Source organism: Bidens hawaiensis, unplaced genomic scaffold (genome assembly GCF_021521415.1).
Source record: "Bidens hawaiensis isolate Kalapana, Puna unplaced genomic scaffold, B.hawaiensis_p1.1 tig00015293_1, whole genome shotgun sequence".
NCBI lineage: Eukaryota > Viridiplantae > Streptophyta > Magnoliopsida > Asterales > Asteraceae > Bidens > Bidens hawaiensis.
The window spans coordinates 4820-29187 of NW_027492363.1; the positions used below are offsets into that span (position 1 = coordinate 4820).

General features: G+C 38.4%; 1 protein-coding gene across 1 annotated transcript; it reads right to left on the bottom strand.

The window, feature by feature from the left end:
* Positions 1–375: 375 nt before the first annotated feature.
* On the bottom strand, positions 376–24149 carry LOC143548883 (disease resistance protein RUN1-like). The gene is made up of 3 exons (XM_077039932.1): positions 23920–24149; positions 601–1094; positions 376–569 (listed from the first exon to the last, which is right to left on the bottom strand). The coding sequence occupies exons 1-3, from the start codon at positions 24147–24149 to the stop codon at positions 376–378; spliced, it is 918 nt and encodes a 305-aa protein (XP_076896047.1).
* Between the last annotated feature and the right edge of the window lie 219 nt (positions 24150–24368).

Below are 24368 nucleotides of genomic sequence, written 5' to 3' on the forward strand. Positions count from 1 at the left end.
CCGACGATACTTGTTCCATCTAATATATGCGAACTCATTTGAAAGAAAACTTGGCCCTATTGGATTTTTATCACGATTATTGTATAAAGTAACACTAATCCACCTTAGTTTCTTCATGTTTGATACAACCTTACAGAAAAGTGATAAACGACCGTAAGTAGAAAAATGATCACCCAAATTTTGTATTGCTTTAATTTTATCATTTTCCTGAAATAATAAAAGAAAACATTGTATAGGATTGAGTTAAGAGTATATATATTTTTATAGGTACGCATGCTGTATCATCAACAGGCATATTATTTTTCAAAAGTTTGATAACTTAATATACACCAGTGTTACATCCCCAAGACATATGCTATTGATATCTTTTCCGTTTCAAACTCTACTATGTTTTTCAGGATTGCTAGGATGTTCCCCTCTAACAATGTAATGTCCCATTTCTTGAATTAGATCACGCATATCAAATTTATCATTCACAATAGTTATGAGAGCCTTTTGTAGTAACACCTTTATCCCGATATCAAGGTGATATCCACAAGCTTCAAGTACCTCTATTGCTGAATCATCATCAATATCAAAATAAGAATATTATTTTTATGCTTTTCCCTCTAAAGAAACTTGCAATATCCAAGAACAACTCTTTCTCCACAGTTTTAAGTCCATCATAACTAATTTTGAGTTTATCTATAATTTCCTTTTCTGGAATGTCTTTTAGTCTAGACAAACAACTCTCCCACTCCTTTTCATCTTTGTCATATAAAAACGAACCTAAAACTTTGAGAGCTAATGGGAGCCCATTAGAATAAGAAAGCATACGTAATGAAAGTTTCTCATAATCATTTAGAAGGCCATCTTTGTTATATGCATATTTATTAAAAAGCATAGCAGTCTCTTCACATGATAATAATGTGACAGGACAGTCTACCTTGTGGTTTAATAGAACATGTTCATCTCTAGTTGTTATTATTATTCTGCTCCCACTACCAAACCATTTATGTGATCCAACTAATGCATGTAATTGCTTACAATCATCGACATCATCAAGAAAAATTATGATATTGCTACAGTTTAACTGCTTCTTATCATGTGCTTTCCTTCTTCAACACTCTGCAATTTCATTTCGGTTTTCAAAAGTTTTGACATTGCAGTGTTTTTAAACCATGTTTGCTTGATTCCTCCCGAATACTGTCAATAATGCAATGACCTTGAAAAAGGCGACAAATTTTCATATAAAGAGAAAATGCAAGAGTCGTCTTACCACTTCCCCCAACCCCCCGTATATACACCAACCATGTGATCCAATATCTAAGTGTGCTTCTAGATCTTGCAAGCGACGACTCATCCCTACAAGGTCTTCATCAACGCACGAACTTATGGAAACACAACTTACGTGAAATTGTATCAGCAATTACTTTTATTACTATTGATTCATATTTGATATATGTGCATAAGTAGTGTACGCTCAAATTTGTAGTAAAATTAGACTCAAAAAGTTGAGCCCAAGCATTGAATAATGCCACTGGGAACAACGATATTCAAAATGTGGATTCTGGTATTCAATAAATCACCAACCAAATTTTCAGCCTAGCTTTGACGGTTGTTTGTTGTTTTTATTCAATTAGAACTTCAAATCACTCTATTCATGCATTAATTCGTTTACTATAGTCAATTTGCTTGAATCTGTTACGGATTCCACGTATTACAGACAAGCGATTTAGGTTTACATTTTTGTGAATGTGCTAATTTATAAGGGATTTTATGCGTAAAATTATGTGTTTGTTTCCTAGGTGGTTACGAAACTTGAAACCAAAATATCATGTTCTTTTGTTAATAATAAAAAGATATAGTTAAATGTAGGCATAGGAAACCAATTGCAGGGGCCATCTAATTCCTAAACCAATCAAATACAATTTGCAAGCGGGTCTATTTTTTTAATTTTTTTTTGTTGTTTTTCATTTTACTGCATCAGAAGCTTAGTACTATTTGCTACACCAACTAAATTGTCTATTATAATTATGGAGTGATTCTAATGATTAATACTTAATTGTGTCCATTGTGCAGTTGATGAAGCAAACAGGTGTGCAATTAACACCAACCGAAGAGCACAAACCCTTAGGCTGACCAAAGCTGCAGAAAATCAGCATTCATGATAGGTAATGATAACCGAAAGTTGATTAAAACCGAATTGATCCCTGGTGATGTAAAGTTTTGTTTTGTGTTTGTTTTGAGTGATTCTGGTTGTCGTCGATCTCTTAACTTTGAAGATATTATCGTTGCAATCCTTCTGGATGAGTTGTGATGGGTTGACAATTTTTGTGAGAACCCGTCCAAATCCAAACCAAAATTTTTTATCATCGTAATTGCGGCGGGTCTAAATACTAGTTAGTTTCTAACTATGACGTATACGTACTTGGCCCTTCTACTTTAACAAAAACTACTATGACGTATACGTACTTGGCCCTTCTACTAATAACATTCTAAACGTACTCTCTAATAATGACACACATAACCCTTATTTAGTTTACTATCAATACATGTGAATGAAATAGGACCACCAAACCAATGCCATCTTCACAAGTCTTGTTGTAGCCACCATTCTATCCTCCAAATGGAAACCATGGTCATCGGTGAATTTTATGTGATAGTATTCGCATGTTAATTATTCATAAAATACGTCGATATTAATAATAAATATGATGATTTTATTAGTTTATGTATTAAATAGTTTGTTGATAATATAATCTTAATTATTTGAATTTACAATAATAATTATTAAACTGAACAGAAAGAGATACGAGCAAAATCTTAATTAAATGAACTTACAATTATTAATTCATTACTCAACTTTTAATTGGAGAATCATTTATTATATATGGGATATGGTTGGCAAAACTAGCCGGTCACTAAAAGCTGGTAGCTGGAGCTTTTAATAAAACTAGTTGGGTGTCCACGCGATACAGCGTTGTGGGCGTGCAACCTGACATCAACCGCATAATAAGTGTCGGTACATGCGTCATTCGAGGACAGTGCACATATAACCCGAACATGTATAATTCGTGCAAAGCCAGTACACGCATAACTAAAGATTGAACATGTGTAATCGGCACCAGAATGCACGTTACAAGCATTAACGCATAACCAACAACGGGCACTGGGTTGAGCGTGTTACATGGCGCTTGACAAGCGTCCATCGGTCCCGATACATGTAAATCATGTCATCCGTATAACCGGTGGCGAAAATCAAGAAACAAAGCTGAAATATACATTAACTTCAAATAGATAAATTTTTAAACCAACATGTTTTGACCCGAATCTCGTCCGACCCGACAATGTTCTGACCTGAAACATGTTCTCACATGACCCCTTTCTACTCGAAACTGTACCGACATGAACTGAACCAAATTAACCCTTTTTGTATCGACTCGTTCCAACCCTAATTTGGTCTTACACATGACTCGACTTGTTTTTGGTGTCATCTAGTAATCACGTAATATGTTAATTTTTTAAAGTTAAAGAAGTATAACAATACCATACTCAAATTAAAGTGAATAAAATACCTTTTTATTATTTAATTTTTTCAAAAAAATATATTAACTGTTAGGACATGAAATGTCATGTGTATGTCCCCAGTTCTATCAGGATGGTTCGATATGAAAATAACGATCGTGAAACCAAGTTAACGGACTGAAAATGTCAAAAGAAACTGATTCGATCGAATCAGTGACTGATTCGATCGAACCAGGACTCATTCGATCGAATGAGATACTCATTCGATCGAATCAGTATACGATATATAAACGAAACTTAGGAAATTTCACAAGGGAGAGCACACATTACACACAGTCACGAACCTGCTACTGCCGAAAATCCTCTCTGCCAATCTTCGTCGTGTCGGTCTTTTCCTCCGTCCCTAGGTGTCAAACCGTCTTAGGAATCGTAACCGTGCGTTGTTGATCACCACCGAATCCCCGTGTTAGAGGATTCCGCACTCTAACATGTTGCCCCGTGAATCGTTGGGAAACCGTGTCCCGCACCGGTCCGACAAAGTGGTATCAGAGCCTTTGGTTCTAGATTCACGTTAGATTCGTGGTAAAATTCGTGTTTTTCTCGCGAAAATCGTAATTTTTGCCGGAAAATTCCGAATTTTTGGTGTTTTTGATCTTGGTGTTCGTCGTGTTCTTGTCAAAAACTGTTAAAATTGTCATACTTTGGTGTTTTGATCTTAGAATTGTGTGTTAAAAGTTCGAGTTTCGTCAAGAACGTTCTTCGCGTTCTTCGTGTTCTTCGTATTTTTGGTGGTTTTGATCCGTTTTTTGGTTGGTCTTAAGTTGTTTTTGTGTTAAAAGTCATATTTTGATCTTAAGTTGCTTCTTGATCTTCCAAGATTTGTGTTTTTGATTCAAAATTCGAAAATCCGTCAAAATCTTCTAATTTTGGAATTTCCAGATTTTCCGATCGAACGTGTCTATTTTTGGAACTCATTCGATCGAATAGCCTTCCTATTCGATCGAACAAGTTTAAACTTTGACCGAATCAGTTTTTTCCCGCCGAGAATTACTCCTAGTTCATTCGATCGAACCAGATTTGTTCGTTCGATCGAATTAGTCACCATTCGATCGAATAAGTCTTTTATTCGATCCGCCGATTCGATCTTTGTCTTATTCGACTGTCAGAACCCGTTCGATTGAACCAGAAACTCTTTCGATCGAACCTCTCAACCCATTCGATCGAACCAGATTCACTTTCGATCGAATAACTTACAGATCAGCATTTCAGAGAGACATTCGATCGAACCAGAACACATTCGATCGAATAGGTCACTCATCCGATCGAATCAAACCCATTCGATCAACAGTTCAACGTTAAAGCAAAGAAACAAAGATGGCTGCAAGTTCGAGTACCAACAAGAGGATTCAATCGATTCTCGAAAGTGACTCTGAATCGGGAAGCTATAACAAGCCACCAAAGCTAATGACTTTAAACGATTTTACAACCTGGAAGACAAGATTTCAAATTCATATAACAGGTGTGAATCCTGGACTTTGGGAAGCTGTTCAGACAACTTGGGTGCATCCGACAAATGATGATGGTGAGACTTTGAGTTACTTTAGGCTGTCTGAAGATCAAAGGATAGCCTTTGATGCTGAGAAGAAAGCCTTCTCGTTACTGTCACAAGCACTTTCAAGCGATCTCTTCCATCAGTTTAACCAGTTTACAACAGCGTCAACTCTTTGGAACGCACTGGTTGAACGATGTGAAGGATCTGACTCACTTAGAGAAATTCACGCACGGGAGCTCAAGCGTGAATTTGATTTGTTTGGTCCAGAATCGGGAGAAGACATTGAATCGTTACTGTCGAGATTCTATCATCTAATGTCAGAACTCAAGTCCTATAATGTCAAAACAACAGGGACTGAAAAGGTTAGATGTCTTGCTCAAGGACTTCCAACCAGCTGGAACACCTTCCTGACAGTAATGAGAAGAAGTCATCAGCTGGAGACGATTCTCCTGTCTGATTTTATTAAAGAAATCAGACAAGAAGAGGCTGAACTAAGAGCCTCCTCCAGAAAACCGAGATCAACTTCTGACAAATCACTCTACATGTCAAAACCTCCTATGTCAGATTCAACTGATCATGCTCCGATGAAGACCGCTTTTGTCTCCTCAACGTCAAATCAATCAAAGGGGACTGAAACGAGATCTTCCGTCCCATCATCAACTTCTGGAAATTCAAGTACTAACTCCGGACCCAAGTCAACGGAGAAAGCAACGTTGAATACTGAAGGCTTGGGAACAGTAACAGTGGAGGTTGCCAAAGAACACATGGCAACTCTAGGCACGATAATTGAGTCCTACAGTTTAATGGTGGCGGGTAAGCTAGGAAATAGTCATCTGGACAGTGATGACTATGAACAGCTTGACGAAGATGATATGGAACGCATAGACATTATGTGGGCTCTTGGCAGTGCGTTCCGAAGGGCTAGAAAGTGGACGAAGAAAACAGGTCAGGCCCTCTCAATAAACAACAAATCCAAGTTCGGCTTTGATAAAAACAAAGTAAAATTATGATATTGCTACAGTTTAACTGCTTCTTATCATGTGCTTTCCTTCTTCAACACTCTGCAATTTCATTTCGGTTTTCAAAAGTTTTGACATTGCAGTGTTTTTAAACCATGTTTGCTTGATTCCTCCCGAATACTGTCAATAATGCAATGACCTTGAAAAAGGCGACAAATTTTCATATAAAGAGAAAATGCAAGAGTCGTCTTACCACTTCCCCCAACCCCCCGTATATACACCAACCATGTGATCCAATATCTAAGTGTGCTTCTAGATCTTGCAAGCGACGACTCATCCCTACAAGGTCTTCATCAACGCACGAACTTATGGAAACACAACTTACGTGAAATTGTATCAGCAATTACTTTTATTACTATTGATTCATATTTGATATATGTGCATAAGTAGTGTACGCTCAAATTTGTAGTAAAATTAGACTCAAAAAGTTGAGCCCAAGCATTGAATAATGCCACTGGGAACAACGATATTCAAAATGTGGATTCTGGTATTCAATAAATCACCAACCAAATTTTCAGCCTAGCTTTGACGGTTGTTTGTTGTTTTTATTCAATTAGAACTTCAAATCACTCTATTCATGCATTAATTCGTTTACTATAGTCAATTTGCTTGAATCTGTTACGGATTCCACGTATTACAGACAAGCGATTTAGGTTTACATTTTTGTGAATGTGCTAATTTATAAGGGATTTTATGCGTAAAATTATGTGTTTGTTTCCTAGGTGGTTACGAAACTTGAAACCAAAATATCATGTTCTTTTGTTAATAATAAAAAGATATAGTTAAATGTAGGCATAGGAAACCAATTGCAGGGGCCATCTAATTCCTAAACCAATCAAATACAATTTGCAAGCGGGTCTATTTTTTTAATTTTTTTTTGTTGTTTTTCATTTTACTGCATCAGAAGCTTAGTACTATTTGCTACACCAACTAAATTGTCTATTATAATTATGGAGTGATTCTAATGATTAATACTTAATTGTGTCCATTGTGCAGTTGATGAAGCAAACAGGTGTGCAATTAACACCAACCGAAGAGCACAAACCCTTAGGCTGACCAAAGCTGCAGAAAATCAGCATTCATGATAGGTAATGATAACCGAAAGTTGATTAAAACCGAATTGATCCCTGGTGATGTAAAGTTTTGTTTTGTGTTTGTTTTGAGTGATTCTGGTTGTCGTCGATCTCTTAACTTTGAAGATATTATCGTTGCAATCCTTCTGGATGAGTTGTGATGGGTTGACAATTTTTGTGAGAACCCGTCCAAATCCAAACCAAAATTTTTTATCATCGTAATTGCGGCGGGTCTAAATACTAGTTAGTTTCTAACTATGACGTATACGTACTTGGCCCTTCTACTTTAACAAAAACTACTATGACGTATACGTACTTGGCCCTTCTACTAATAACATTCTAAACGTACTCTCTAATAATGACACACATAACCCTTATTTAGTTTACTATCAATACATGTGAATGAAATAGGACCACCAAACCAATGCCATCTTCACAAGTCTTGTTGTAGCCACCATTCTATCCTCCAAATGGAAACCATGGTCATCGGTGAATTTTATGTGATAGTATTCGCATGTTAATTATTCATAAAATACGTCGATATTAATAATAAATATGATGATTTTATTAGTTTATGTATTAAATAGTTTGTTGATAATATAATCTTAATTATTTGAATTTACAATAATAATTATTAAACTGAACAGAAAGAGATACGAGCAAAATCTTAATTAAATGAACTTACAATTATTAATTCATTACTCAACTTTTAATTGGAGAATCATTTATTATATATGGGATATGGTTGGCAAAACTAGCCGGTCACTAAAAGCTGGTAGCTGGAGCTTTTAATAAAACTAGTTGGGTGTCCACGCGATACAGCGTTGTGGGCGTGCAACCTGACATCAACCGCATAATAAGTGTCGGTACATGCGTCATTCGAGGACAGTGCACATATAACCCGAACATGTATAATTCGTGCAAAGCCAGTACACGCATAACTAAAGATTGAACATGTGTAATCGGCACCAGAATGCACGTTACAAGCATTAACGCATAACCAACAACGGGCACTGGGTTGAGCGTGTTACATGGCGCTTGACAAGCGTCCATCGGTCCCGATACATGTAAATCATGTCATCCGTATAACCGGTGGCGAAAATCAAGAAACAAAGCTGAAATATACATTAACTTCAAATAGATAAATTTTTAAACCAACATGTTTTGACCCGAATCTCGTCCGACCCGACAATGTTCTGACCTGAAACATGTTCTCACATGACCCCTTTCTACTCGAAACTGTACCGACATGAACTGAACCAAATTAACCCTTTTTGTATCGACTCGTTCCAACCCTAATTTGGTCTTACACATGACTCGACTTGTTTTTGGTGTCATCTAGTAATCACGTAATATGTTAATTTTTTAAAGTTAAAGAAGTATAACAATACCATACTCAAATTAAAGTGAATAAAATACCTTTTTATTATTTAATTTTTTCAAAAAAATATATTAACTGTTAGGACATGAAATGTCATGTGTATGTCCCCAGTTCTATCAGGATGGTTCGATATGAAAATAACGATCGTGAAACCAAGTTAACGGACTGAAAATGTCAAAAGAAACTGATTCGATCGAATCAGTGACTGATTCGATCGAACCAGGACTCATTCGATCGAATGAGATACTCATTCGATCGAATCAGTATACGATATATAAACGAAACTTAGGAAATTTCACAAGGGAGAGCACACATTACACACAGTCACGAACCTGCTACTGCCGAAAATCCTCTCTGCCAATCTTCGTCGTGTCGGTCTTTTCCTCCGTCCCTAGGTGTCAAACCGTCTTAGGAATCGTAACCGTGCGTTGTTGATCACCACCGAATCCCCGTGTTAGAGGATTCCGCACTCTAACATGTTGCCCCGTGAATCGTTGGGAAACCGTGTCCCGCACCGGTCCGACAAAGTGGTATCAGAGCCTTTGGTTCTAGATTCACGTTAGATTCGTGGTAAAATTCGTGTTTTTCTCGCGAAAATCGTAATTTTTGCCGGAAAATTCCGAATTTTTGGTGTTTTTGATCTTGGTGTTCGTCGTGTTCTTGTCAAAAACTGTTAAAATTGTCATACTTTGGTGTTTTGATCTTAGAATTGTGTGTTAAAAGTTCGAGTTTCGTCAAGAACGTTCTTCGCGTTCTTCGTGTTCTTCGTATTTTTGGTGGTTTTGATCCGTTTTTTGGTTGGTCTTAAGTTGTTTTTGTGTTAAAAGTCATATTTTGATCTTAAGTTGCTTCTTGATCTTCCAAGATTTGTGTTTTTGATTCAAAATTCGAAAATCCGTCAAAATCTTCTAATTTTGGAATTTCCAGATTTTCCGATCGAACGTGTCTATTTTTGGAACTCATTCGATCGAATAGCCTTCCTATTCGATCGAACAAGTTTAAACTTTGACCGAATCAGTTTTTTCCCGCCGAGAATTACTCCTAGTTCATTCGATCGAACCAGATTTGTTCGTTCGATCGAATTAGTCACCATTCGATCGAATAAGTCTTTTATTCGATCCGCCGATTCGATCTTTGTCTTATTCGACTGTCAGAACCCGTTCGATTGAACCAGAAACTCTTTCGATCGAACCTCTCAACCCATTCGATCGAACCAGATTCACTTTCGATCGAATAACTTACAGATCAGCATTTCAGAGAGACATTCGATCGAACCAGAACACATTCGATCGAATAGGTCACTCATCCGATCGAATCAAACCCATTCGATCAACAGTTCAACGTTAAAGCAAAGAAACAAAGATGGCTGCAAGTTCGAGTACCAACAAGAGGATTCAATCGATTCTCGAAAGTGACTCTGAATCGGGAAGCTATAACAAGCCACCAAAGCTAATGACTTTAAACGATTTTACAACCTGGAAGACAAGATTTCAAATTCATATAACAGGTGTGAATCCTGGACTTTGGGAAGCTGTTCAGACAACTTGGGTGCATCCGACAAATGATGATGGTGAGACTTTGAGTTACTTTAGGCTGTCTGAAGATCAAAGGATAGCCTTTGATGCTGAGAAGAAAGCCTTCTCGTTACTGTCACAAGCACTTTCAAGCGATCTCTTCCATCAGTTTAACCAGTTTACAACAGCGTCAACTCTTTGGAACGCACTGGTTGAACGATGTGAAGGATCTGACTCACTTAGAGAAATTCACGCACGGGAGCTCAAGCGTGAATTTGATTTGTTTGGTCCAGAATCGGGAGAAGACATTGAATCGTTACTGTCGAGATTCTATCATCTAATGTCAGAACTCAAGTCCTATAATGTCAAAACAACAGGGACTGAAAAGGTTAGATGTCTTGCTCAAGGACTTCCAACCAGCTGGAACACCTTCCTGACAGTAATGAGAAGAAGTCATCAGCTGGAGACGATTCTCCTGTCTGATTTTATTAAAGAAATCAGACAAGAAGAGGCTGAACTAAGAGCCTCCTCCAGAAAACCGAGATCAACTTCTGACAAATCACTCTACATGTCAAAACCTCCTATGTCAGATTCAACTGATCATGCTCCGATGAAGACCGCTTTTGTCTCCTCAACGTCAAATCAATCAAAGGGGACTGAAACGAGATCTTCCGTCCCATCATCAACTTCTGGAAATTCAAGTACTAACTCCGGACCCAAGTCAACGGAGAAAGCAACGTTGAATACTGAAGGCTTGGGAACAGTAACAGTGGAGGTTGCCAAAGAACACATGGCAACTCTAGGCACGATAATTGAGTCCTACAGTTTAATGGTGGCGGGTAAGCTAGGAAATAGTCATCTGGACAGTGATGACTATGAACAGCTTGACGAAGATGATATGGAACGCATAGACATTATGTGGGCTCTTGGCAGTGCGTTCCGAAGGGCTAGAAAGTGGACGAAGAAAACAGGTCAGGCCCTCTCAATAAACAACAAATCCAAGTTCGGCTTTGATAAAAACAAAGTAAAATGCTACAACTGTGGCGAACTTGGTCACTTTGCCAAGGAGTGTTCGAAGCCAAGAAGGGAAGGTCACCAATATCCCTTCCGAACCACTTCATCATCATCCACTCCTGCTGCAGCTGCTGCAACTGTCAACCTTGAGAGACAACTGGTCCCTCAAAATCAAACCGCAGCAAACAACGTCAACATCAACAATGAAACTGCTCTTGCAGTTCAAGGGGATGAAGGCGAGACATGGAACTTCAGCATCAACATGGCTGATGTCACAATAGTAGATGGAAACTCTGAAACCGAGTCTGTTGTTTCCTCGACCAATGAAGAATATATTGTCGATGAACCAGCTGCTGAAGTCCATGAAGAAGAACCTGAGGTTGAAGTGGTATCTTTGGAGATTAAGGAGGATCACGATAAAGAGTCAAATGTTCCTCAAATATCTCCATGTTCGACAATTCCCGCAGAGGCTGCTAAAGTTGAAGAAGTCAACGAAGTAGAGTCTAAAGCAACTTCTGCATCGTTTCTGGAAAAAGCTGGGAATCTTTGCTTTGCATTCATGGCAGAGACATCAAATGCCAAGGTAAGTTCTAACCCATCAACTCCCAAACCAGAAAATGTTAAATGTTTAAAATGTGAATTGTATGAACAAGAAATTCAATCTCTAAAAGAGAGAATTGAAGATCTCGAGGCTTACAAACAAGCAGCCTCAAGATCTTTAATGGAACTGACTGACGCGCTTGCACAGAATAAGGCTTGGAAGCAGAAAGAGTCTGTTTTTAAAGAAAAGATTGATAGCCTTAAGCGTCAGAACAAGGAACTTGAAATATGTGTTCTGAATCAACAAGATTCTATCAATTTTCACATAAATAAGAATAATGTTTTGAAAAAAGAATTGGAAAACTTGAAAGCTGATTTTGAATCATTGAATTTCAAATTAAAAAGTTACTCAAATTCATCTTATTTATTAGAACACATCATTCCCGAGTTCCGAGGCAAAAAGGAAAAAGGCGTGGGATATAACAATGTCCCACCCCCGATCCTGAATCAATTTGCAAGCACACCAGGAGCTGTGCCGGATGATGAATCAAATGATTATATACCCGAGGACACAAACCAAATTTCTAAGTCTAAGGGAAAAGAAGTCATTGACCCGGCTCCTGAGTCCAAACAAAATGTTGTTGCCACAGACTTAGGTTCCACAACTAAGTCGGGCCCACCACCATCTAAGTCAAAGGCAACAACAACAAGAAATTCTCAGAAGAAAAAGTTTAATCCTAAATCTGAGAAAGTCTATGTGGAACATAGTACCCAGTTTGTAAAGGAGGGTAACGTTAATGAAAAACATAATTTCCCAAAACACCCTCCTAGACAAACTACACCCCAAAATATCAAATCCAGGGGGTACTATGATAACCGACAAAAACAGAGTTATTTCTCTCCACCAAGTCAAAGGGGGAGAAACTACTGTTTTTCGTGTGGAGAGGTAGGGCATATAGCAAGATTTTGCTATAAGTACACGGATCCTAAGCAGTACATATCGACTCCGGATCCGAGGTATGCCAAGTCACCTCCTAGGAGGCGACCGACCATTGACGTTCAAGGTCAAGAACGGTTTCACACACCGAGGTCGGTTTCTCCTCGGAAACCTCAGCCAACCTCACCACACCAATCCCCAAACCCCTCAGATCCAAATGTTTCCACTTCGACAAGTGAAACTCAGTCTTCAACCATCTATCTCAAACATGTTGAGAAGAAGACTGACTTTTGGAAACCAAAGAAAACTAACACTGTTGATAACAACGTCAAATCTGAAAACAGTGTTAATGAGGGTAAATGGATTGAATTGTTCATTCGTGATGAAGATGGAAAACCCAAGACCGTAAGGGCTTGGGTTTCCAATGATATTTAAACCTTTTGTTTTTGTGTGCAGGTTGCTCTATATGATCCAAGATTCAACATGTGGATCATAGACTCAGGAGCTTCCAGGCACATGACTGGAAACATGAATCTCCTTTCAAGTGTCAGACAAATAAAAGGAGGTGCAGTTTCCTTTGCAGGAAATCAAGGAGGTTATATCACGGCCCAAGGAATTGTGTCTAATGGGCGAATTTCGTTTGAGAAAGTTAATTTCATCAAAGAGTTGGAGAACAACCTGTTGTCGATAAGTCAAATCTGCGACAAAGGTTTCAAAGTTATGTTTGACGACCGAGATTGCCACATCTTGGCTAAGGATTTCAACTTTCCTGAAGACAAGGTTTTAATGTCAGCTGCACGCCAGAGTGATCTCTACATTCTGGATATGGCTAAGGCAGGGTCATCGTCTCCAACGGCGACATGTTTTGTGTCCAAGGCATCCGAACGTGATACTGTCTTATGGCATAGACGGATGGGACACATAAATGTCAGGAACATGAACAAGCTTGTGCACAACAGACTAGTTGAGGGAGTTAATCTGAGAAGCTTTCGTCTCCCTGATTCGTGTGTGCAGTGCAAAGCAGGAAAGCAAATAAAAAGGTCCCACAAGTCTAAGAGTTTCCACTCGATTGATATTCCGTTGGAACTCCTTCATATGGATCTTTTTGGCCCAATAAGCGTCAAAAGTATCTCTGGGCACTCATACTGTCTAGTGGTTACTGATGAATATTCTAGATTCTCTTGGGTGTTTTTCTTGAAAGTAAAATCAGAAACGTTTGGATGTATACAACTGCTGGTTACAACTATTGAGTCTCAATACAATCTGAAGGTTCGAAGAATGCGGTCAGATAACGGTACAGAATTTAAAAATGCGAATGTTGAAAATTTCTGCAAAGAAAAAGGGATCGTTCAGGAGTTCAGTGCTCCATATGTTCCACAAATGAACGGGGTTGCTGAAAGGAAAAATCGTACGTTAATCGAGACAGCAAGAACAATGTTAGCCGACTCAGTGTTACCTGTTACGTTTTGGAGTGAGGCAATTGCCAACGCCTGTTTCACATTAAATCGGGTAGGCATTGTCAAGCGCCACGGCAAGACAAGTTTCGAGCTTCTTCAACGACGAAGGCCTAACTTAGAGCACCTGGAACCATTCGGAGCTCTTTGCACGTTACTTAAAAGGCACGTTGATAATAAGTTCGAGGAGAAGATTATCAAGGGTTATTTTCTGGGTTACAGCGTACCTCTCAAAAGGGTCTTCAACAGAACAACAAAATTAGTTGAAGAATGGTACCATGTCGATGTTCAACGCTACACAGAACCAGCCAAGGGGACAGGAGAAGACTGGTTGTTTGATTATGACAAATTGTTCAAGTCTTTCAATCTGTATGAGATTGCTATTCAAATGATGTATGAGGCGCAAAATGCACCTCCTGATGAATCTTTGCAATCTTCAACTCATCCTGGTCCGTCATCATCTTCCTCCACAGAGTCTAGCGATCAAGTTCAAGAATCTTCCGAATCTGAATCTGAAGATGAATCTCCAGCAGATGATGTACAATCGGCACCAACTCAGGTTACTTCACAACCTTCATCGTCAAATCAAGAAGTGCCGAATGCAGATCAGCCTCTAACGTCTACTTCAGAGGCACCACAATCCGCTCCAGTTCCTGAGCCGAACTTAACTAACTTGGAACAAAATGTTGTCGTTCCTGACAATCCGGTTGTTAGGACTGAACGTGATCATCCACAAGACAACATTATAGGGGACATTCAACAGGGTGTCAAAACTCGTCGACAGCTGAATTTTGGTCTCTACACAGAAATGATGGAGTCAGGATCAGTTGCTCTTAATGCCCATGAATGCTTCTTAGCACAAGAAGAACCACACAGCACCACCGATGCGCTGAAAGATCCCAACTGGGTCTCAGCCATGCAAGAGGAATTATTGCAGTTTAAAAGACTTGGTGTGTGGAAGCTGGTGGATCTCCCCAAAGGACAGAAGAAAATTGGCACTAAGTGGGTACTAAAATGTAAACGTGACGATCGTGGAGTGATTGTTCGCAACAAAGCCCGCCTGGTGGTCCAAGGGTTTAGGCAAATCGAAGGCCTAGACTACAATGAGGTATATGCTCCGGTTGCTCGTTTGGAGGCAATCCGGATGTTCTTGGGGTATGCATCTTTCAAGAAATTCAAAGTATATCAAATGGACGTCAAGAGTGCCTTTTTGTACGGTCACATCGAAGAGACCGTATATGTGGCACAACCTCCAGGTTTTGAAGACCCATATCACAAGGACAAAGCCTATCTGCTCAACAAGGCTTTGTACGGTCTTCACCAAGCCCCGAGAGCTTGGTATAAAGAACTATCCAAACACCTTCTGAACAACGGGTTTAGAAGGGGAACCATTGACTGCACGCTATTCTCAAAAGAAAAAGAAGGAGATCTAATTATGGTACAAGTGTACGTGGACGACATCATCTTCGGGTCCACGAATAAAACACTTTGTAAGGAGTTCGAACAAGTGATGAAAGAAAAATTTGAAATGAGCTCCATGGGTGAGATGAAGTTCTTCTTAGGACTTCAAGTTGATCAAAAAGATTCCGGTATCTTCATTCACCAGACAAAATACGTCAATGACATCTTGAAACGGTTTGAGATGTTGAGTTCTTCTTCACAGGGAACTCCTTTAGAGGTTAATCACGGGATTAATCCTGACGAGAAGGGTGAATTGATCAATCCAACTCACTATAGAGGGATCATCGGATCTCTAATGTACCTGACTGCTTCTCGGCCAGACATAATGTTTGCTACGTGTCTCTGTGCACGTTACCAGTCAAAGCCGAAGGTCTCCCATCTGATTGCAGTCAAAAGAATTTTGCGTTATCTGAAGGGTACTCCAGATTGGGGTCTTTGGTATCCTTATGATGACAACTTCGATCTTCATGCGTATAGTGATTCGGATTATGGTGGTTGTAAACTCGATTACAAATCAACAACAGCAGGATGTCAGTTCTTTGGAAGTCGTTTAGTAACGTGGCAATGCAAAAAGCAGACGTCAGTCTCCACTTCAACAGCTGAGGCGGAATATATTGCGGCTGCCAGTTGCTGTTCTCAAGTTATTTGGATTCAGCAACAAATGCGTGACTACGGTATTGAATGTTCTACTACTCCCATATATATTGATAATTCTGCTGCAATTTCAATTACCAAAAATCCGGTCCATTTTAGCAAAACGAAGCACATCGAAATTCGATATCACTTCCTTCGTGACTGCTACGAAAAGAAGTTAATCGATGTGATAAAAATCCCCACTCAGGAACAACGCGCTGATCTCTTCACTAAAGCATTTGATAAACCACGGTTTTTATATTTACTAGAGATCAACGGCGTTAAACGTATATCAGAAGATGTTCCTGAAGATATCATTTAAATTGTTTTCATTTTTTCTTTTCTTAAAAATTTAAAAAAAAAAAAAAACCAAAAAGATTTTGTTTTTTTTTTATAAATTCTAGGGGGAGAAAGGTTTCAAGAAAAAACCAAAAATTTTCAAAATTTTGAGAAGTTGATCTTGTTACAAGAAAGGTGATAGTACACAGACGCTATCATACTGAGACATCAAAAAGATTTGTTATTTCTGTACAGCTTATTTTCATTTTTCTTATATTAAATTTTTATACATCACTATCGCTTAAAATTATGTCGGTTACCTCAGTTTGATGGACACATTTTCGGATGTGTTTTGGTCCTTACTTCTACTAGTAGATTATGAGGATAGCCATTAACCAGATGACTGAAAGTGATCGGGGCGGGTTTTGATGGGTTTTTTATTCTTTCGCTGAAAAATAGTCGGTTATACTTAGTTAGAAGGACACATACTCGTATGTGGTCGGTCCAGTTGATCCATTGGATCTTCAGGATAGCCGTTTACCTGAAGACTTTGACTTGATCGGGGCGAAATAATTTAAACGTTATTTTTTTTTAAAAAAAAAGGACATTCATATATATTCAGAAAATGAGAAATTGATCCAACCTTGGAAAATGATAGATACACTGATTCTGTGAGCTTAACTAGTGAAGTTATTAGGCTTAAAAGGCTTTAGAACGGTCATTGTGTGTCATGGTAGCTTTTTATGGTGCGTAAAAGTAGATGTGATACAAACTAAATCTACTCGATTTTACGTGGAAACTCCTTAAGAGTTTTGTATGTCTTCATATATATCTTTCCGAATGATAGGCAGAAAAGCGATTACTCAGTCATACACGAGCCCATAAGTGTTCTGACTCCTGTAAAGATAGTGTGTGAAGAAACTGCAGTGATCCAGATTCGGGACTTGCAATTGTTTACTACTCTGAAGTCTATGTAACATTCAAAAAAAAAAAAAAAAAAAAAATTTACCTTATGAGTGATTGAAACATTCTAGAGTTAACAATGTCAAGACTTCTCAATCATGGAGTAAGAAAGAAAACGGGAAGCAGATGAAGACACTTACAACCTTAATCAGACACTATGGGTCAAGGTCAATTCGGGGTGACTTGGGGAAAGCCAAATACGCTTTGAGAATAGATAGGAGGCATCATAATCTCTGAGTTGTTACCCACTTAAATTTTGAGACATAATTGAACCTAACTCGTATCACAGAAACGATGAAAACCATTTTAAGTTATTTACATGCTCACAACCTGTTTCTTTATGTCATAATACAGCTAAACACGGATCTGTGTGACAGTCACGTAATTAGTATGATTCCATGTTCGGATCTTTCTCACAAAAAGAATATTCATTATGTCTTGTTTAACTTCGTATATTCTGTTAAAAAAAAAAAAAAAAAAAAAAAAAAAAGTCTCAGTAGATAGTCATATACGTCTGTATGATTTCTTATTATAGATCCTTCTCAACCAAAAATAATGTGTTTTAAATTTTTGTACAGTTGTTTATTTCAGTTTGAATATTATAAAAAAAAAAAAAAAAAAAAAAAAAAAAAAAAAAAAACATACAAAAAGATTTTTATTCTGAATTAATTTTTTTTTAATTTTATTCTGTTTTTTTTTAATGAGAAATCATCGTGACAGGTAGTCTGATCCCTGTCTGTTCCTACTAAATGTTTATCCAGTGTGTAGGAATGAAAGAAAACTTCATGCAGGTTGCTAAATGTTCATCTGTGCAACAGGCTGTGCATGAAAGAAAGAATGAAGTGACAAGAAAACCCAAAGATGTTTGAGCCTGATATTTTTCCATTTGTTACTAATGTATTATGATCTATATGTTCTGTAGGAACAAAGCTCTCAGGATTGGAAAATGTCTAAGAAAACTAACCAAGTGTCAAAAGTTTATGTTTTCGTGCAGGTTCAAAGGCATCACGATCGATGGACGGGAAATAAGAAATTTAAAAAATTTATTTTTCAAATGTTTTCCCTCATTTGATCGAATAGGTTGCTATTCGAATGAATAACTCGATCGAATGGACAGTTTCGATCGAATCAGTGTGTGAGAGAATGCGAACAGTTGTGAAGAGACTCATTCGATCGAATAGAATCTCATTCGATCGAATGATCCAAACGAACAAGTCCATTCGATCGAATAAGTCCAAAAACAGTATAAATATTCAAACTTATTCGATCGGACAGAATTATTCGAAAAATATTACGGATTTTCTCTCTCAAATTTGTTTTTCTCAAACCCTCTTTTTGATCCGATCACTTTATTCAGTTTTTCACGTAGATTACAAAAATGTAAGTTTTACTTGTTTTTAACCGTGTTTTGATCGGGTTTTTGGTCGTTTTGGTTTTCCGGGTTCGGGTGTTCTTCATTTCTGGGCTTCTGCTTGAATGAGTCGAATCAGTCTATTCGATCGAACGAGTTCCTTATTCGATCGAATGTGACTTATTCGATTAGTAGTTCGATCGAATCAGAAGTAAATGATAAGATCTATCTCATTCGATTGTCTGTTATCGAACCAGATCTCATTCGATCGAATGAATAGCTCACCCGATCGAATGTGTTGCTCGTTCGATCGAACTAGTCCAGAAAATTTGAAAATTTTAAACGCATTCAGTCGTTTCGATATCTGTTCGTTCTAACACGTTTAAGTTTACAGATTCAATGGCTGAAGTTGCAGAAGTGGTTGCTCCATTCAAAACGTCTATCAAGCACAATATCGTGGCTTTCCTGGACGAAAAGTCTAGCCACGGGAAGGATTTTGCAACAGTTATCAAATTTCTGAAGAGGTCAAGGATTTCTGGACCTATCTCGAGGATCGTTGAGCCTATAATGTCAATTCAACAAGAGTTCTGGAGGAATGCCACGCACGACAAAACAGTCGTGCCGTCGGTTATTCGCTCCACGGTCAGAGGGCATGCCATCGTAATATCTGCCCAGGTAATCCGAGAAGTCTGCGGCTTTGTAGACTTAGAATCAGACCCTACATCATTACATCCTGCGGCAACTAGAGGATGTTTCGCAAGAATGAAGTATGACGGCGATCTCAATGCCGGTCTGCTTCACAAAGCCAACCTGTGCCCCGAATTCAAGTATCTGGCACACGTGGTGATGCATTGCTTGGGGCCTCAACGAACTAGCTTTGACAAGCTGAGGGAAAGCATGCAGTTCACCGTAGCTGCTCTAGTGATGAACCGCCCCTACAACTTCTCTCAAATGACGTTTGGTCATATGGTGGAAAACATCACGTTGAAACAAGGGAAGAGCGAGAAGTTTCTTCAGTACCCGAGGTTCGTTCAGATGATAGTTGATACTCAAGCACCGGGTCTACTGAAAGAAAATGAAGGTGATGTGGTGAAACTGGACCACATGAAGAATGAGACTCTCAACCGTCTCAAATCCTACAAAGAACGTCCCACCAGGCCACCACTCAAACGATGCTTCGGGCATATAGTCAATCCGTCCTACAGGGCCCCTCCGAAGAGGAAGTGGAGAAATGCTGCCAGTGATTCAGACGTCGAGAATTTACCGTATCAGGAATCCAGCGACGATTCTGACACTGAGGAGGTGGCGGTCCCGGAAGACACAAGGACAGAAGAGGAAAAACAGGCTGATTGGTATTTAAATGTTGAGGATCTGGAGGCTGGTGAAGAAGTTAGAGCCGAGAAACAACCGGCTGAGATAGATGCGACTGAAGAAAGGCCTGCAAAGAGGCAGAAGAAGAAGGTTACAAGAAAGTATCGGAGTTTATTTTCCGATCAACCACGTCCTTCAATGGTACCATCAGTTGGGACTTCTGCTGCCCCTCCTGCTCAACCAGCACAGCCACCAACACCGCAGTCAGCACCACAACCTACTCCTCAACCTCAACCGGAAATGTCTATACCTCAAAAGGTTGCATCTGAAATTGCTGATCTTCACAAGGCTATGATGAAGATGTTATTGTTCAAGACAGAGCAAGAAGAACAGAATCGACTCAGAGATGAGCAGATTGCTAAACTTCAAGCTGAGAACGAAATGCTCAGGCTTGAAAACAGTCAGCTAAATGCTACTGTCGCTGAACAAGGATCTTCGATCAACAAGCTGAAAGAGTCAAATCTAAGCCTTGAAGCAAAAGTGACCGAGCTGAAAGGAGATGTTCTTCTTCTGGAAGGTCCAACCAATGTCGATGTGGACACAGACGAACTGGACTCTTCTGATGATGGAGGTGAAGGTATTTAAGAGGAATTTGAGTGAATGTAGTGAGGACTTAAATGTTAAATCTTTTTAATTAATGATTTGTGTGTAAACTTAGTTTCATATGTAATGGTATTGTATTTCATGTTTATGATATTACATATGTTTATTTAAAATTTGTGTTACATTGTGGTTTTTAATCAACCAGGTGATGCTGATCCGTTTAATGTCCAACCGCTGCAATCAAAAACAGCAGCGGAATATTTCACGTTTTTACTGGACAATCCATATGAGCAGCAAAACTTCGCAAGTGGAGACTTGGAAGAAGGTGAAATTTCACACAATTTCACAGAAGAAGAACTGGAACAAATGTTTGAGCTATACAATGAAGAAACAGGCAAGTATCTGGCTTTGCCTTCAACAGAACAAACATCTTCTTCGGCTGCTACACCTGACTCAACATCATCTACGGCCGCTGATCCCTCTCAATTTGATGAAGTTGAAATGGAAGACTTGACACAGGAAGAATATCCAGAATACTACACGTCTCAAACTGACAATCTTCCTAACTCTGCAAGTTTCTTCCAAAATGTAACAGAGGAGGAAATACAGAAGAAGGCTGACAAAAGGTCAAACACAATGAAACAGCCTTCTGAAGCAGATCAAGCCGAATTCGTTGAGAAAACAGAAGAATGCAAGAAAGCTTTCAACGCTATTCTTGAGAAGATAAGGTCCAGACGACAAGCAAAGCCGACCATTCCTCACACAACGTCTTATAAGATGAAGGGTCGTAGAACTTCAGGAGAGATTATTGCTTGGGCGTGTCTGAAGGATCTTAATTGCATTGCTATCAAGAGAGAAAAAGGGGTTGAGTACTTTCAACGTATCACTGACTTGAAGACTCTTCCTACTTATGATCTAAACCGTCTGAACTATCTTGATATGCTTTACGCGAGTTCATCTCCATTTGCCACGTACTATCAGAGTGTATTGCGAAAGGAATACAAATCAAAATGGAAGATGATCACTCCACAGAGGCCAAAGAGATATACAAGTAAAAAGGAGATCGATCCGATCACCAACAGGCCAATGATTATCTTGAAGTACATGCCACCACTCACGATGAAGAAGATTCCTCTAAGAAAGATGAAGCAGGACTTCTACAAAGCATTCAGGCATTGGTACTATGATGGAAGACTGCATGAAGCAGTTATCGTGCTCAACGACAATGGAAATTGGAGCACAATTCGCATATTTGATCCTATGTGGCTCACAAACTTGTCACGGGAGGATGTCTATACACTATACAAGACAGAGATTCTTTATGCCCCCGAAGACAGAGAGCAAGCATTAACGTATAGAAATGTCATTAGGATTTGCTTTGCCTATGACATACATGCAGGATCAAACTGGAAAGAGCAACAGAAGAAGTATGCACAAGAAACTGAAGCTTAATTGTCATGTTTATTTTGTTTCTTGTTGTAATTCAAGGTTTAATCTTCTGATTGTAATTGTTCTTGAGTTGAATGTAATTTGTTTTGGAACATTGTGATAGATTGTGCTTAAATGTTTATCTAAAATTCCAATTGACAGCTTCTCAGGATATGCGGAACCTATGGTAAGTCTGACTGACTGAACCATTTGATCTTGAGAGAACTTCATGAAGAAAGGAGTTCGTGGATGCAACGTGCGCACCACTAGCTTTGAGAAAAGAGAGAGTGAGATAACTCCAAGGGGGAGTTACGATCGAGCAAGAGAACTCGATTGATTATAAGTAAATAGAACTGGCTCCAAGGGGGAGTTTGTTAGGACATGAAATGTCATGTGTATGTCCCCAGTTCTATCAGGATGGTTCGATATGAAAATAACGATCGTGAAACCAAGTTAACGGACTGAAAATGTCAAAAGAAACTGATTCGATCGAATCAGTGACTGATTCGATCGAACCAGGACTCATTCGATCGAATGAGATACTCATTCGATCGAATCAGTATACGATATATAAACGAAACTTAGGAAATTTCACAAGGGAGAGCACACATTACACACAGTCACGAACCTGCTACTGCCGAAAATCCTCTCTGCCAATCTTCGTCGTGTCGGTCTTTTCCTCCGTCCCTAGGTGTCAAACCGTCTTAGGAATCGTAACCGTGCGTTGTTGATCACCACCGAATCCCCGTGTTAGAGGATTCCGCACTCTAACACGTTGCCCCGTGAATCGTTGGGAAACCGTGTCCCGCACTGGTCCGACATTAACGTGTGAAAAAATTACGACTCATAAGTAATGGGGGTTGCTGGTTTTGAATAATGGTTAAATGTGTAACTGTTAGATAAATTAACAAAAGCCGATTGAAGTTGAAGTAACCAACTTTTTAATATTTTTAAGAAGTTATATTATAAATAGTATGGATGTATAAATGACAAATAAGAACATAACTAAAAAAAATAATACTAAATGTATATGTCTTGGAATGTTATTTAAGTAATTTAAAATACTAAAAGCTTGTTATTTTTATAAGCGTTACTGGTAGGAGCGTGCCGATATTGAGCTTTTTCTCATAACCTTAAAGCTTCAAGCTTCTTCAATCAAACAAAAAGCTTTTTATTGAGTATGAGTTTTTTGTCTTAAAAACTTGAAAATAGAAGCTCATAAAAACTCCCTATCAAACATGCCAATGGTGTTTTGGTTACCATGACTGCAAGAAAGATAGGAAATTATAATGAGTCTTAGAATGTCTCGATGAAACTTCAGAAAGTCAAGAAAATAGAGAGAAATGATTAGATGGAATCAAATTTTGGTTTTGGTGAAAGCATTTAAATGAATATGTGATATTGGGGTGATAACTCGCGACTCTTTTCATACAATCAAACGATCATCACGAACATTCAAAGAAAGAGAATTATTGACAAAAAAAAAAAAAAAAAAACAATAACCTAGACTCCTATTTTTAGATCTACTTAACTTTCCCTCCAAGACAATTACTAAACTTTCTCATCAAGGCAAACTACTCATATACCTATTATAATTCAATTAACTAAAATAAAACATAACAAAATAAACCCTTCACTATATTAATAATTCAAGATTAACCTTCATTCAACCCCTTGATTTTGAATTTGTATCACCAAGGTCTTGAAACCCTAATAACACTCTCAACTCTTTAATTTTAACCATTGGTTCAACTTTTCTTGTTAGTTGTTTGTGACAAACCTGTTTAACAGGTTCTTCACGTTTATCGTTCAAACCATCCACATTGATCTCATATACATTTTCATTCTTCATGGTAATCTCTCTCACTTTTCTTTTCTTTTTTTTTCTTTCTTTATTACCCTGTAGGGATTTTCTTTATGACAATTCTTCTGAACTTTTCATTTGTTTCTGAAGTTTCATCATCAATTGCTTGACGGCCGACTTTCACACATACTTCTAAATTTGCAGACTTGTTAGGTACATCATTCCCTTCATTCTGTACCATATCCTTTCTCTCATCATCATGATTAGTAGCAGATTTCTTGCTTCGTTTATGCTCGTCTTCAAGGTTTTTAAGCCGGAAAAACATACATGAAGATTCACTATTTTCTCTTTGTTTTTTCTTAGAAGAAAGTCTTTCTTTTTCTTCACAATCTATAACAACTTGCAAAACTTCTTCTATCACTTCAACTTTTCCGAGCTTCTTTCTTACGTGTTTATTCTACTTGACTAATCGCATCCAATCTTTGTTTCTCAGCGATCTCATCCAGTCTTTCTTTCTCAACGGCTTCTTAAGCTGCTTTTTCCT

Bases quoted from the DNA above. Each gene is read 5' to 3' on its own strand.
- LOC143548883 (XM_077039932.1), bottom strand. From the start codon at position 24,149: ATGTTTTTCCGGCTTAAAAACCTTGAAGACGAGCATAAACGAAGCAAG. The intron at 1,095-23,919 runs GTAATAAAGAAA...GTGTTGAAGAAG, and splicing joins ATAAAGAAAATCCCTACAGG to GAAAGCACATGATAAGAAGC. The intron at 570-600 runs GCATAAAAATAA...ATTTTGATATTG, and splicing joins AAGTTTCTTTAGAGGGAAAA to ATGATGATTCAGCAATAGAG.